The sequence below is a fragment of the Rhinoderma darwinii genome, chromosome 4 (genome assembly GCF_050947455.1).
Source record: "Rhinoderma darwinii isolate aRhiDar2 chromosome 4, aRhiDar2.hap1, whole genome shotgun sequence".
Lineage (NCBI taxonomy): Eukaryota > Metazoa > Chordata > Amphibia > Anura > Rhinodermatidae > Rhinoderma > Rhinoderma darwinii.
This window is the reverse complement of record NC_134690.1, coordinates 66,688,462-66,704,486: the sequence shown is the minus strand read 5'-3', so window position 1 is coordinate 66,704,486 and position 16,025 is coordinate 66,688,462. Positions and strand designations below refer to the sequence as shown.

The 16,025-nt window shown below is 44.9% G+C and overlaps 1 protein-coding gene across 1 annotated transcript in view; it reads right to left on the bottom strand.

Annotated features, from left to right (window-relative positions):
* Positions 1–4,264, bottom strand: part of HS6ST1 (heparan sulfate 6-O-sulfotransferase 1) — a 113,676-nt gene extending 109,412 nt beyond the window's left edge. The window contains exon 1 of the mRNA XM_075861162.1: positions 3,384–4,264. Coding sequence (XP_075717277.1) covers positions 3,384–3,895 — 512 coding nt within the window. The 5' untranslated portion in view covers positions 3,896–4,264. The remainder of the gene's footprint in view (positions 1–3,383) is intronic.
* Between the last annotated feature and the right edge of the window lie 11,761 nt (positions 4,265–16,025).

The window sequence follows — 16,025 nt, the reverse complement described above, 5'->3', positions numbered from 1 at the left end:
GTCAATTTCGAAATACCCCTTTAAAAAAAGGTGGGAACTATAAAGTCCTTTCGCTATACAACACCCATAATATCCGTAACAGATATGTACATTTCCCACTGATGCTAATCCACCGAACAGGTCACATGATGATGCAGGTTAGGTTCTGTTCACACCACATGTGCCCCACCCATATGGCAGAAGGAAAAGTTTGAATAAAAGGGAAAAAAAAAAAATGTATACAACCGTATCCTGTAACATATCCATAACCTTCTGTGAAGAAACCATACGACAAAGGGTGACCTTTAGGCATAGATTTGACAGGTTTATGGCTATAGACTCCTATGCTGTAAAGAATAATATCACCTTTAGCCTTTTATGTGGTTCCGCACAGCAAAATAGAAGTATATACTGTACGATTTATTTTCCCTCTGTCAATCAAAGTGAACAGGCAGATTTCTCCAGCTATATGACACATGCTTTTGGGATACAGTTGGATATACATCTGGCAGGAAAAAATAAGATATGTATACCTCAACTGCAGCAAAAAAAAAAACAAAACACAAACGCGGTGTTAAGACATGTTCACACACCGAGTTAAAAACGGCTGAAAACTTGAGGGTTTTTTTTTTTTCGAGACGTTGGAGCTGTTTTTCCATTGACACCATGAAAAACAGCTCAAGAAGTGACGTGCTCCTTTTTACGAGGTGTTTATTTACACGTTGTCTTTTAAAACGGCGACATAAAAAAACGCCTGTCTGAACAAAATACTGTCTGTAGGCGTTTAGCTATAGTTATTTCAGGGCGTTTACGCCCTGAAATAAGCCTGAAAACAGAGCGTGTGAACATACCCTTAAAGGGAACCGGACATGTTATGCAGCTTGGATTTAGCATTCATAACATGCCTATGTCAAAACCGGCCATTTTGGCAATAGGTAGTAAAAAAAACGTATAAATCACTGAGAGGAGCCCGGGAGAGAAGTCCAGCAGCACTGGGCGCATGTCATAAAGTGGCGGACAGTACACCTCGCTTTACTGCACCTGCTGCTGGACTCCTCTCCCGGACTCCCCAGTTATACGGCCGGTTTTGACATAGGAATGAACACTAAACCCTAGCTGCATAACATGTTGGTGGTTTAGTGGCCCCAAACCTAGTAACCAGCTCCATTTAAAGCATTTAGAAGTAGGCAAATTTAGTTGTAGCGAAGTTGATGCATGAACTCCTGTATAACCAGTGTAACAGAGAAATGGCGCAATAAGAGCTCATGCTATGTGTACCTTTGAGTCCCTTACTGTACCCCCGTACGCCTTAGATTTCCTACAGAGACATATCAAGGTTTCATTGCATGGAATCAGACAAAAAAAATAAAAATCATGGCATGCGCCATCGGACTCCGGAGGAATATCGCAGTACATATGGGACACGATGAAGCAGTGCACGGCCGCACAGAAAACCTACAGCTCCCTCCACTTTTTCCGCCAGTTGTGTACGGCATTCTGAAACGATAGCGAAGGCGAGCTTTATGCCACATTTGGGCATTACATTTGACAGCCGGCGCACGTTAAGTCCTGTCATACGTCAATCTATTCGGCCTACAAATAGATTCTAAATTGACACGGTTTTGGCATACGTCTACTAGATGCCTATAGACGAAATGAATAGGAAAAATTTCGTAGTGCGATTTTAGCTTAAATCTACCTCAAATTTTCGAAGTTTTGTACAGACATTTGGCACAATTCTAAAACGTTGGTGACAGCACAATTCTTCCATGACCGCCCCTCCCCCCATGCGTTCTGTCCTGTTCTCATTAGGACACAAGCACTACGATCATTATTTATGGGCTCTTACTTTAAAAGCTTTTGCTTTAATAATTATTTTTTTTTAGCTTTCATCAGCAAAGAAAATTCTATAGAAATCAATGAACGTTCCATATCGGAAAGAGACTTTGTCCCAGATCCGCCTGAATGAATAACCGCTGTAAAATATACTTATCCAATTATCTATTGCGGCATTAAAACCTGGTGGATATGTTAACCCTATAAGTGGAGACCACATAGACACCGGCTGCAGTAATTGGGGGTTTACCCTACTGGACGGGAAGAGTCACATAACGGCTTCTATACATTTCAGCATATAGGGTTCCGCATATTTTCCTAGCATGTTCAAAGCCAGGAGTATGCATAGAAGAAAGGGGTCATTTTCTGGTGACCTCCCAGGGGCCATCGGAATACTTTAGCAGAAAAAAAAAATTCAGCTGGAGTTTTTCTAATTCACATAACAGAAATATTTTAATGCAAGGAATGTGCACAATGTAACGAAGTCGACAAAGCGGAAAACATTAGCCAAAAACCTTCAGGGTCATGTTATTCTTCTAAACAATGGTCAAGAGCTGTAATAATCCAAGAAATAAATTGTAACTAAATTCAAGGTGTGATCCAAGATCAACTTCCTAGGAGCAAAGAGGAGACGTCTCCGCAAAACACCTATGGGTGGTGGGTGTCCTTACTGTTCCCAGAAGCCTCAGCTGCACCGGCAAAAATGGACGTCAAGTGGGATAGACTGGTGGAAAAGCGGAGCAGGTATGGCCACCGTAAGTTCACTAACGAACATTAGAGGAATGGAGAATGATAAACTCAAGATGGGACGCAGTCACCTGAAGCGCTGTAGTATTTGTGGACCTACAGTTCTCAGCCAGTTCTATAATGATCATCTTCAGAGGCAGGCATCGATCGGACAGGACACGGTGAGAGTAGTAGTGGAGAAAACAGCATTCTTTTTCAATTAATTATTTTTTTTTTTTTTATTGTGGCCATCATCGTACAAAAAAAAAATAAAAAAAAAATAGAAGCAACGTTTCTCGACCCAATGGTAAAAAAACAAACCACAGCTGTAACGGTTGAAACGCTGCTTCTATTTTTAATTGTATGATGATGACGATGGACACAATAAAAGAAATTCATTGAAAAACTATGCAGTTTTCTCCACTACTTTATACGTTTTTTAGGAGCGGACACCATTCCATGTGAGTACGCAACCCTCACAATGTGTCAAGTCTACTGCGGTCTCAATCGGATATTTATTCCACAGTAAGAGGTCTCATTGACCATAGGGACTGGTAAGATATGGTTCTACTCTACCAAGAACTCAATATCTTCCAAAAAGAGACCATCTATGGCCACCTAAAGTACCTACCGCTGAATAAAAAAGGAACACTTTAGTACGATGGAGATAAAAGGAACATCTGAATTGTTTTTCTATTCCATTTTGATCCATCCGAATCAGAAGAAGCTAAACTGAGGAGCTATAGGTGTCCAGGTACTACAACGCTCAGCTGAAGGTTGACTCGCTGGGACTAGCAGTCCCACATGTTGTGAAATACACAGGTGCATGTGATGTTACCCACCTTCTGTTCTTCATTGAGGTCTCCTTTTTGTCCAATACCCCTGGCACACAGTTGGTGAGCTCCGTCCAGTCCGCATGCAGTCCACAGCTCCAACCAGTGGAGAAACGAGAAAATAACCAGGTCTCCTTCCTGTTGGGCCGGTAGCAGGTACACTTCTTCTGGCCGGGTCTGCAGTCACAGGGCACCTCTAGCCTCACATTCTGCACCAAATGTCGTCCAAAAGTCGTGCCCCCAGTCTTCTGAATGTGCAAAAAGACAATGACATCGTCCCCTTTCATATCAAAGGTCAAGGAGCGATCAAGATCCCTCACTGGGAAAAAGTACTTCTTAACATAGTGAGGATCTGGGGTGGGGAACAGGTCTAGGTCCTCTTGGTAGTATCTGCTTGGAGGTCCCAAATTAATCCCTGGCCCCACATACTGGTACAAGATCAGCATGAAAAACACAGAGCCGGCCAAGATCAGCAAGAATTTGCTGGTCCTCTCAACCATGGTCCTTCCAACACACTTCATATGTCACCATCTCCCAGGCAACGGTCCTCTCCCTTCTTGGTGGCTTCTTGAGAAGACACAACGTATCAGGCAGATCCAGCGTTCCGGAGACCTGTGTGATCTTCACCTAAAGTGCTCACTGTGGTTACAAAGTGGCCAATGCAGCAGGCGGTCGGGCGGCTGAAAAGCAGGCGGCACTCAGCACCGGCTTATATGTAGCGTCTCCTCCCAGGTGACCCCGTCCTCCGCCTCACCCCCACCGAGCAGCCATCCCCGGTGGTGTCCTCCAGCAGATCTACGGAGATCTGTGGCTCCCGGCTGCTTCCCAGCCTCCTTCCTGTCCGTACACCACCATAATCACAGCCCAGCATGCACAGCGCCTGCTCCTACTACACACCTCATTTACATACGCTCTCTAGCCCTCGCTTAGTTCTATGGTTGTCGTCAGCCGCCCGCGCTGTTTTCTGGGCTGAATCATTTTAACCCTATAAAGCCCTTTACGAGTCGTGTAGCGCTGTGTGCAGCACGTACTGTAGGTAAGAGGGATATTTACTGTAGGTGCCTAGGAATTTAATTTAACCCCTCCCGTTCGCAGCTATTTTTAATTGTCGCTTTTTCCTCCCCGCCTTCCAAAAGCCATAACTTTTTTGAATTTTTCCGGCGATTTCGCCATATGACGGCTTTTTTTTTTTTTTTGTGGGACAAGTTGTAGTTTTTCATTTATTGTACCATATAATGTATAGGGAAGAAGGAAAAAAATTATTTGTGGGGTGGAAAATAGTTTTTTGGGTTTCGTTTTTACAGCATTTACCATGCGGTGGAAATGATATGTTAACTTTATTCCGCGGGTCAATACGATTATTATTATTTTTTTTATGTTTTATTACTGTTGCGGGAAAAAAAACTGATAGTTGAAAAAAAATGATTTTGTGTGGCCATATTCTGAGATAACTTTTATCTTTCCGTTGATTGAGCGGTGCGAGGGCTTACTCTATGCGGGGCGAGCTGATGTTTTTATTGGTATCATTTTGCGGTACAATAGACAGCAATTGTTATATTTCAAACTTTTTTTTTTTGCTGTGTTTACCGTGCAGGTTAAATAATGTTATATTGTTAAGGGCTGATTCAGACGAACGTTGCATTTTTGCGCGCGCAAAAAATGCGGCGTTTTGTGCGCGCAAAAATCACTTGCCAGCTCCGTGTGTCATCCGTGTATGATGCGCGGCTGCGTGATTTTCGCGCAGCCGCCATCATAGAGATGAGTCTAGTCGGCGTCAGTCACTGTCCAGGGTGCTGAAAGAGTTAACTGATCGGCAGTAACTCTTTCAGCACCCTCGACAGTGAATGCCGAACACAATATCGAGAAACCTGTTAAAAAAAAAGAAAAAGTTCGTACTTACCGAGAACTTCCCGGCCGTTGCCTTGGTGACGCGTCCTTGGTGACGCGTCCTTGGTGACGCGCCTCTCTTGACATCTGGCCCCACCTCCCTGGATGACGCGGCAGTCCATGTGACCGCTGCAGCCTGTGCTTGGCCTGTGATTGGCTGGAGCTGTCACTTGGACTGAATTGTCATCCCGGGAGGTCAGACTGGAGGAAGAAGCCGGGAGTTATCGGTAAGTCAGAACTTCTTTTTTTTTTTACACGTTCATGTATATTGGGATCGGAAGTCACTGTCCAGGGTGCTGAAACAGTTTAACTCTTTCAGCACCCTGGACAGTGACTATCTCCTGACGTCGCGTACCGGAAATTTTTTTGCCGAGTTCGGCCGAACCCGGTGAAGTTCGGTTCGGTTGTCCGGGTTCGCTCATCTCAAAGACACTCAGTTTGGATGTTTGGAAACAGGAAGTGCTTCCGTGCGACCTGCGTGGTTTTCACGCACCCATTGACTTCAATGGGTGCGTGATGCGCGAAATACGCGGAGATATTGAGCATGTCGCGCTTTTTGCGCAACGGACAAACGCTGCGCAAAAAGCACGGACTGTCTGTACTGCCCCATAGACTTGTATTGGTCTGTGCGTGGCGCGTGAAAACCACGCGGCCCGCACGGACCCAATACACGTTCGTGTGAATCCCCCCTAATTCTAATGATAATTTTTTTTACATAGTTTTTGGGAGAAAATGGGAAAAGGACTTTTTTTGAACTTTTGATATTTTTTTTATACTGTATATAAAGAAAAATGTATTTAACTGTATTTTAGTTTTTTTTCTTAGTCCTCCTAGCGATCGTTTGATTCCTTGCACAATATACTGCAATGCTAATACTATTGCAGTATATCGTTCCTCTGTCAGGGCTTCATTGGAGTACAAAGATGGCAGATCTGGAGCCTTCATTAGGCCCCCAGGCTGCCATGACAACCACCAACAACCACATCACGGGGGGCCAACGGGTTGTCGGAGAGAGGGTTGGCCCTCTCTTTCTAACAGCTTAAATGTCACGGTCCCTATTGATCGTGACATCTAAGAAGTTAAACATGTGGGACTCCCCTCTTTGCACTGAAGTGTCGGCTGTAACTTATGGAGCGGGCTCAGCCAGTGAGCCTGCTCCATACTTACCGTTCTGGCCTCTGCTGTATATATACGGCGGCTGATGGGAAGAAGAGTTAGGGTATGTTCACACGCACTAATTACGGACGTAATTCGGGCGTTTTTGCCCCGAATTACGTCCGAAAATAGCGCCTCAATAGCGCTGACAAACATCTGCCAATTGAAAGCAATGGGCAGACGTTTGTCTGTTCACACGAGGCGTAATTTACGCGCCGCTGTCAAATGACGGCGCGTAAATAGACGCCCGCGTCAAAGAAGTGACCTGTCACTTCTTTGGCCGTAATTGGAGCCGTTATTCATTGACTCCAATGAATAGCAGTGCCAATTACGTCCGTAATGGACGCGGTGTTCAAGCGCCTGCACATGCCATTACGGCTGAAATTACGGGGATGTTTTCAGGCTGAAACATCCCCGTAATTTCATCCGTTACGGACGCCCTCGTGTGAACATACCCTTAAACTATTTTTAATTATATATTTTGTTTGATGTTTTTCATTTGGTTTTATTATTTTTCACAAATAATATTTTGAAGTTGTCTTTGTTCCAGCTGTATTTTACCTGGAATGGGAAGTTATGTTTTTTTTTCTATTGCATTTTTTTTTCTTTATAATTTTTTTTTCAAATTAGTTTTTTATTTGTTTCATTTTTATGTTTATTTTTCACCATACTATACTTATACTATACCATACTATACTATACAGTCATTGTTGTGTTGTTTCCCCCAAATTTACATCAGTTTCTTTTAGAAGATTTTTTAAATCCTTCACCTGTTAACTTCATGTATCAAAAAACGAATACATTTTGACACTAGATTATAGCCTCCTTCACACAGTTTTTTTTTTTTTTGCGTTAAAATGCATAGAAAATAAAACAACTGCAGTCTGTAGCATTAGAAGTGGTGGTTTTACATTTGCCACATTTCGTACAGGTGTTTTTTAAGGCAGTTTTGAAGTTCTAGTGTGAAGTCTATGGGAAAAAAAACACCTGAAAAACGCCATACTGTGAGCATGTTGTGATTTATTAAAAACGGACCCCAGAAACTTCACAAAATGCCATAAATTAAAATGATGTGTTTATAGACATTCTTATGTTTTACTATAGACTTTCAACTAACATCTGGCTGCTATTTTTTATGTGAAAAAAAAACGGCGAAAATCGCTGCTAAACCTAGTGTGAGATACCGGTCTAAGTGCAATAAAAATGAATAGGATGTGTCAATACATTATAAGGTTTTTTATTTAAAAAGAAAACCCAGAAAACATAAAGAAAAACACATGAGAAATTCTCTATTCACATCTCAGTACCAATCCCACCCTGAGTTGGGGACCTGAGTAATGTAGGGCTAGGTTTACACACATTTATGGCACTGGTTTGGCATCCACGTTTGAACAGCGCTGCTGAACATATGTTCCAGACGTAACAACTGGATACCTATACAGCTACCTACATCGGCCATTGACTCCGAGTAAAAAAGAAAAAACAATGACCGTATACAGTTGTTTTTTTTGCATCATCCAGTTGTATTGAAAGGTGTAGCAGACTAGACTTTTCAATATAGTTGAGAAAAACCTATACCAACGTATACTGGTCAAACATATGCCAATAGGACAATATTTTGGCATAGCATTGGCCATTACAGGGCTATTCTAATTGCTGACATTTATGACATATCCACAAGATATGCCACAAATGTCAGATAGATGCGGGTCCCACCTCGGGGATTCGCAACCTATTTTCAGATCGGAGTTCCTCAGATACGCCTGGTGTGACAGATGCTGGCCGCCGCATTCAGGAGGAGAACGAACGGAGAGGTGGCCTGAGTTCGCTATGCTACACTGTTTCCGTGACCCCCCACCTCACCATTTGTTTTCCGCCCGGATATGGTGGCCAGCGGCCGCCTTGCCAAGTGGGATGGTGTCAGTAGACTCCCGTTTGGAGATTCGTGCGGGTCCCAAAGGTAGATATGCCATAAATGTCTGTGATGAGAATAAGGGTATGTTCACACGAGGGCGTCCGTAACGGCTGAAATTACGGGGATGTTTCAGCCGTAACGGCATGTGCAGGCGCTTGAACGCCGCGTCAATTACGGGCGTAATTAGCGCTGCTATTCATTGGAGTCAATGAATAACGGCTCCAATTATGGCCAAAGAAGTGTCAGGTCACTTCTTTGACGCGGGCGTCTATTTACGCGCCGTCTTTTGACAGCGGCGCGTAAATTACGCCTCGTGTGAACAGACAAACGTCTGCCCATTGCTTTCAATGGGCAGATGTTTGTCAGCGCTATTGAGGCGCTATTTTCGGACGTAATTCGGGGCAAAAACGCCCGAATTACGTCCGTAAATAGGCCGTGTGAACATACCCTTAGGGTATGTGCACACACACTAATTACGTCCGTAATTGCCGGACGTATTTCGGCCGCAAGTACCGGACCGAACACAGTGCAGGGAGCCGGGCTCCTAGCATCATACTTATGTACGATGCTAGGAGTCCCTGCCTCGCTGCAGGACAACTGTCCCGTACTGTAATCATGTTTTCAGTACGGGACAGTTGTCCTGCAGCGAGGCAGGGACCCCTAGCATCAGGGGCGTAACTAGGAAAGACTGGGCCCCATAGCAAACTTTTGACTGGGGCCCCCCCCTCCCCTGGGTGTCACACAACCCCCCCCCCCCCCGCTTGTAGATAGTGCCCTTTTTACAGCCCCCCCTGTAGATAACGCCATACAGCCCCCCTCTGTAGATAGCGCCATACTTCCCCCTGTAGAGAACGGCATACAGCCCCCCTGTAGATAACGCCATACAGCCCCCCCTGTAGGGAACGCCATACAGCCCCCCCTGTAGAGAACGCCATACAGCCCCCCCTGTAGGGAACGCCATACAGCTCCCCCCTATAGGGAACGCCATACAGCTCCCCCCCTATAGGGAACGCCATACAGCCACCCCCCCTGTAGGGAACGCCATACAGCGTCCCCCCTCCCAAAAAAAGGCGACATACAGTGTGTCCTACAAAAGACATGTATCCCCTCTCCACAGGATCTCCACAGGATAGGGGATACATGTGTGATCGCTGGCAGTGATAGGGAGAACGGGGGACTGAACGTCCCCTGAAGTTCTCCATGACTAACCTCTGACTTCTGGCGTCTGCGCAGCTCAATAACAATGAAAGGAGCGCTGGTCACGCATGCGCACAAGCACGACCGGCGCTCCATTCATTTCTACGGAGCTGCCGACACAGACCCCGGAAGTCCGAGGTTTGTGATGGAGAACTTCAGGGGACTTTCAGTCCCCCGTTCTCTTTATCAATGCCAGCGATCACACATGTATCCCCTGTCCTAACGACGTGATTTTTGCGACGTTTTTTCCGTAGACAATGCAGGTTTCTTTTTTTATCAATTTTATACACACCTTTTTTGCTATTTTAGAATTTTTATTGATAAAGTTTGAAAATAGTAAAAAAATAAGCTTTTTTACATTTCAGCTATTTTTTTTTTGGTAATAACATAGTTTTACCCTAAAATAGACCTTTTATTTGTGATCGTCATTGTCTACCGTAAATTTTTATATATTACATGTCTATATTAGGGTAATTGGGTCAGCGCTAGCGTTACAACAATGATTGGCGGGGGGAACGTTTTTTTTTGGGGTCGGTATTTTATGTGTATTTATTATTTACATTTTTTTTGCACTTTACTTTATTATTTTTTTATTACCATGGTCTGTCCCTCAAAGGTCAAAAAAGACCTTTGGGGAACTTTATATATTTTATTTCTTTCTTTTGCACCATGTTTTCCCACTGTAACTGGAGCTGCACAGCAGCCCCAGTTACAGGGGAAATCAGCCCTCTCATAGTGACGATTGTCACTAATAGGGCTGTGCTGGGTCTAGTAAGACCCAGCAACAGTCTGCCACTAACGGCACCCGGCGATCATGTGACCAGTCACATGATCACCGGGAGGAATAGAGACAGCGGCGCGGCCGCTGCCTCTATTCATATACACAGCGTTCATTGAGCGCTGTGTACAAGTGATCAGAGAAGACAGAAGCAGCGAAAGCTGCTTCTATCCTCTCCTCAGGGTCCCCGGCAGTCCCTGACAGCCGGAGACCCGACATTCAGCTGCCCGATCGCGCGGGCAGCAAGTTAAAGCCCGAGCCGCAGAAAGTCTATGGCTCGGGTTTTAAGGACCCTGACCGCTGGCCGTAAAAATACAGCCAGCGGTCGGGAACCAGTTAATGGCAGAGCGGGGAGATACCTCCCTGCTCTGCCGTAGTGTTCAGTGGCGTCCCGCTGTAGCAGCCACAGCGGCTGCTAGCGGAGCCTCCGGCCACGGTGGGGGCCCGTGCCGGCAGGCGACACGGGCCCCCTCATGCCGCGGGCCCCGTAGCAGCCGCTACTGCTGCTACGGCGGTAGTTACGCCACTGCCTAGCATCGTACATAACTATGATGCTAGGAGCCCGGCTCCCTGCACTGTGTTCGGTCCGGTACTTGCGGCCGAAATACGTCCGTCAATTACGGACGTAATTAGTGTGTGTGCACATACCCTAAGTCGGCATATACGTTTGGAGATCTTCCCAGCAATTATACTTTTGTGAAGGGAGATGATACCTTGGCCATGACATCATAAACGGTACATACAGCTGCTTTTACTGCAGGGTGTGAAATGTTGTATAGTTCTGTGCGGCCGGGTGTGTGTGTGTTTGCTATTATATATCATTTGTTTGTTCTGTATTTGTCAGTGCAGTATACTCAGTATGTCAGTAGCAGAATAAATGCGATGTCCCTAAACCCTGTTCACATCTGCGTTCGGATTTCCGTTCCTCTGCCCTGCTAGGAAATAGGGTAAATACCAACTCTGTGTGATTTGCAGTAATTGTGGTGACTGACATTTTTTATGCAATGCAGAATCTGAAACACTATATAAAGAGCTATAATTGCATGGTGTGTCCTCTTGTGTAATTGTGCAATATTTAAAAAAAGCATTTCCTCCTAAAATTCCCCATAAATATGAAACCTCTTGAAAAAAAACACAAACTAGATGACTACAGCATTTGCCGAAATTTTTTTAATGTGGTGCTCAACACCCAACAACTGATAAAGCCGCGTTCCCATGGGTCATATACGCTGCGTAAAAATCATGCAGCGTGTCCGGCCTGGAATCCGCAGTACATTCCGTCCGAAAAATCGCACCACATCGTGGTGCGGTTTTTCGAACGGAATTTCCGCTGCGGAAGAAAGATGTTCATACTTCTCTGCGCGTAGTCCGGCTTCCTACAATGAGGTTGCAGGCCATGTGACGCTGCAGCCTATGATTGGCTGCAGCGGTCACATGAGATGAAACGTCATCCCAGGAGGCCAGACTGCAGGAAGAAGGAGAGCGTTCTGCGTAAGTATGTTTTTTTTTGTTTTCCGTAGTTCAGATTTTTGCAGCTTAACTGCTGTGAATACGCCGCAAAAGTCACAAACTTGGCTTTCTGTTGCAGGATGTGCATCCCCATTGAATTCAATGGGGGAAACCCGCAACGGAAAATCAACTAAAATGCAGCATAAATTGACATGCTGCGGACTTAAATTACACATGCAGGTCAATTTATTAACGTTTATGCTGCGGAACTGTACACTTTGCTGATACTGTATTTGCTGCAGAATGTCCGCACAGAATTCTGTTGCGGAAATTCCGCAGCGTTTACGCTACATGGGAATCCGGCCTAACTATACAAAACACACAAGAACATTTATTGGGTAAGGCTTTGTTCACATCTGCGTTGTGGTCCCGTTCTGACGTTCCGTCGGAGGTTTCCGTCAGAACGGGACCCTGAGCAGACACAAACTGACACCGACGGAAACCAGAGGTTTCCGTCTCCATCACCATCAGTCATTTTGCCTGAAGCAATAGCGTAGTCGACTCCGCTATTGCTTCCGGCAAAACAACGGATCCGGTGCACAAAAGAGGCAAACGGAAACCACGGGCAACGGCTCCGTCACCATTGAAATCAATGGTGATGGAGACGGAAACTGTGTTTGTGTCTGCTCAGGGTCCTGTTCACATATGTCTGTACGAGAATTTTTTCTTGTGTGTGTATATATATACATGAGACGTATATAGGTTTTCTATTTGTTGATTATGTCTTATGGCTATAGTGCTGCCCAAGGGTTATTATAGGTGCTAAAGCAATGAGGTTGCTTTACCACATTGACCATGCTGCAATTTTGGGAACTGCTCCCTCTAGTGGCCAGCACATGGAAATGTTATAAATTAGAATCTAATTTATAATATTTCCTGACTTGTGGAAACATTTTAAAAAATAAAACAATGTGTAATCACTTAAATATTAATTGTTTAACTAAAAAACAAAACAAAAAATTTCTAGCGACACATTCCCTTTAAGAAACCTGTCGCCACCCCAGGTCCAACTATGTATACTGACTAGTACAATCCTCACCAGTCAAAGTCTGGCTTTTCATTTCCAGCTCTAAAACAGCTCCTTATTTCTGTTCACATCCACAGCACCTTTTATCTCCTTCCCCTCCTTGCAACAACACCTCTCCTCTCTATAGTAAGCAAAGCTTGAGTCACGCAAACTTCTTCCCAACACTGAACATGGCTTGGCGGGCTGACCGCTCTTTTATAGTAAAAGCTCCAACCCCAGGGGTGATGATGCACACCCGCTCCTTCGTCCCTCATCATCCTGTTACAGAGCAACATATGCAGCCCAAAATGGCATCCAAGTCCTACATCCCGATGCTGTAAATGTGGATGTGTGACCTGGTTAAAACAGTCAAAAATGTCAACACATGCAATGTGCTCACAATGTCTTCATTGTCAGATAGATACCGGTCTGTCTCTCCAATGCAGAATATGGTATAGTGTATCTTCTTCCATCTTGGTCATACCATGGCAGGTTTCACCACTGCGCAAGTGCCACCTAGTGAAGGGAATAAGAATACAGCCACAATAACAAATAACAGCGGGACAACAGCGCTCAAACGCTCAGTACGCCAAATATATAGCAAATATGATGTGTCACCTGCTCCCTGCATCCGTGTCTACTGCTAAGCTGCTGCCCAAAAATATTTAGGCCATTGTCTAGTTGTCTATATTTTCAAAAACAGAGGAACCTGAAATAAAAGTGTGATATAATCTAAATCTGAATATATAACTGCTTTAGTTCTATTTGAATATTTTTCCCATTACATGCACTGATCCTGAAAACGTGAGGGCACCACACTGGATACTGGGCCACAGAAAGTCAGTCTGGAACTGCATAGACACTGACCATGGAGAGAAATCCAATTTAATGCAAAAAAGCACACAGTGGAGATACTAATCCCCTTTACAACCCTTGATCTGCGAGGGCCTTTAACTGCTGGAGAACAAAGCATGGCTTTTCCATAGTAGTCCGTGTTCATATCAGTGCTGAGTGATGTCTGCTCTGTTTATGTCTAACTGCATATATCTAGTGTATAATAATAATGAGTCAATTGTTCTGTCTACTTTATTCTAGTCCAATTCATAGTGATAATTAGAGTGACGCAAGAACTAGAAATTAGTGAGAAAACTTGGACAAAAAAGTTAATATATGGCACTAAAAATGTAATGATATGAAGAATAGACTAAGCCGCAATAATGTACAGATTCTCGGTTTCCCTGAACGGGCCGAAGATTTGATTCTGGGGAGTTCTTGGAGAAATGGTCTAAGGACATATTTCCAGATGCAGTATTCTGTAATTCATTCGCTGTGGAGAGAGAACATCGCGTGCCAGCCACAATGCCACCACCAGGCACTGCACCCTGTCCATTACTAGTCAGAATGCTAAACTGGAAAGATCGGAATAGTCTTCTACAGGCACGCAGGAAACAAGACATACAACATGAAAACTCTTCTACACAGTCGAGTCACATTATTATGACCACCAGCTAATATCCAGAGTAACCGCCGTGTGCAGCACGGACAGCAGCTAGACGGTCTAGGAGTGACTCAATAAGGTGCGGGTAGGTTGCCACAGGTATCTGGAGCCATGCTGACTGCAGTGCATCCCACGTTTGCTGGAGGGTGCGTGAGGGAGGATACATAGAGCGAACAAGACGATAGAGGTGGTCCCAGAGATGCTCAATTGGGTTCAAGTCTGGCGAATTAGGGGGCCAGGGAAGTACTTGGAAGTCTTGGTCGTCCTCTTCCAACCACTCTGACATTTCTAGCCGTGTGACATCTCACATTGTCTTGCTGGAAGATTCCATCTGCCCCAGGGAAGACAAACAGCATGAATGGGTGGACGTGATCTGCAACGATGGATTCATATACAAATTGGTTTAGAGTGTCTACCACCTGGATGAGTGGGCCCAGAGAATGCCATGAAAAGTTCCCTAGACCATAACACTGCCACCACCAGCTTGTGTTCTTCCAGCAATGGTTGAAGGGTGTTTGTTCTCTAATGTTTCTCGCCTGACACGCCAACGTTCATCCGCTCGATGCAGCATAAAATGTGACTAATCGGAAAGGCAACCCTTTGCCAATCATCACTGGTCCAATTCCGATACGGCCGTGCAAATTGAAGCCTTTTTTTTTTTCCGATGCACCTTGTTAGCATAGGAGCAGTGACCATCCATCTGCTTCAGAGACCCATACGCAGTAGGGTTCGCTGAACTGTTGTTATAGACACATGTCTGGTGGCCCCCTGGTTGATTTTATCAGCTGCTCCACTGTAAGCGTGTCGTTCGGCCCTTGCGCACCTTCGTAGTCGACGTTCACCTCTCACATCAATGGCACGTCCGTTATTCCCAATGGTGCCATTTATCCACTTACGATACACTTTCACCACAGCAGAACACGAACAGCTCACAAATTGTGCTGTTTGAGATATACTGCCACCCTTGGCCCGAAAGCCAATAATCATCTCTTTTTGCAACTCTGATAAATCGCCCCTTTTAGCCATGGCAACAACAAGGGATATGTGTTTAGACAGCCTATTGCACACCTTATATATCCACCAAGCCAGCCCACGACACATCGCTTCCTTCATGGACTACGCGCTGCCGACATTGAAAATATGAGGTGGTCATAATAATGTGACTCGACTGTGTATCTTCTTGATTACGGATTTCTCTGCAGAGTTACGAAAAAGGAGGGCCACCTTCGTCTCCGTCAAACAGCAAATGAGAGATGCAAATGTGCCTAACTCCTGCCCACTTTGAGAGTGGTCAATGGCGACCTTCTTAAGGTCCTCTTAGACGGCTGGACATGATAGCTCATAGATCAGTGTACATCAGTGCTCGTTTGCTCCTTTCACAAGGAGCTATATATGTGGACATTTATATCATGTCGGTAGAACGTCTCCCTGTTTACACAGGGAGATGTGCTGCCGACAGCGATAATATTTTAGGCTGCATAAACGATACAATCAGCTGATGAAGGAGCGTTTGCTCGTTCAATGGATGATCGTTGCCCTTGATCGGGGACACTCGTTTGCACGATAAGTGGCCCATGTAAAAGGACCTTTACTGCAGAGCCTCATAAGACACGTCTCTCATGTCTCCACCACTGCAGACCTGCTCCACTACTATGACGTATTACATGGGGTGTCTTTCCAAGCTTGAATTATGTCACGTCATCAGT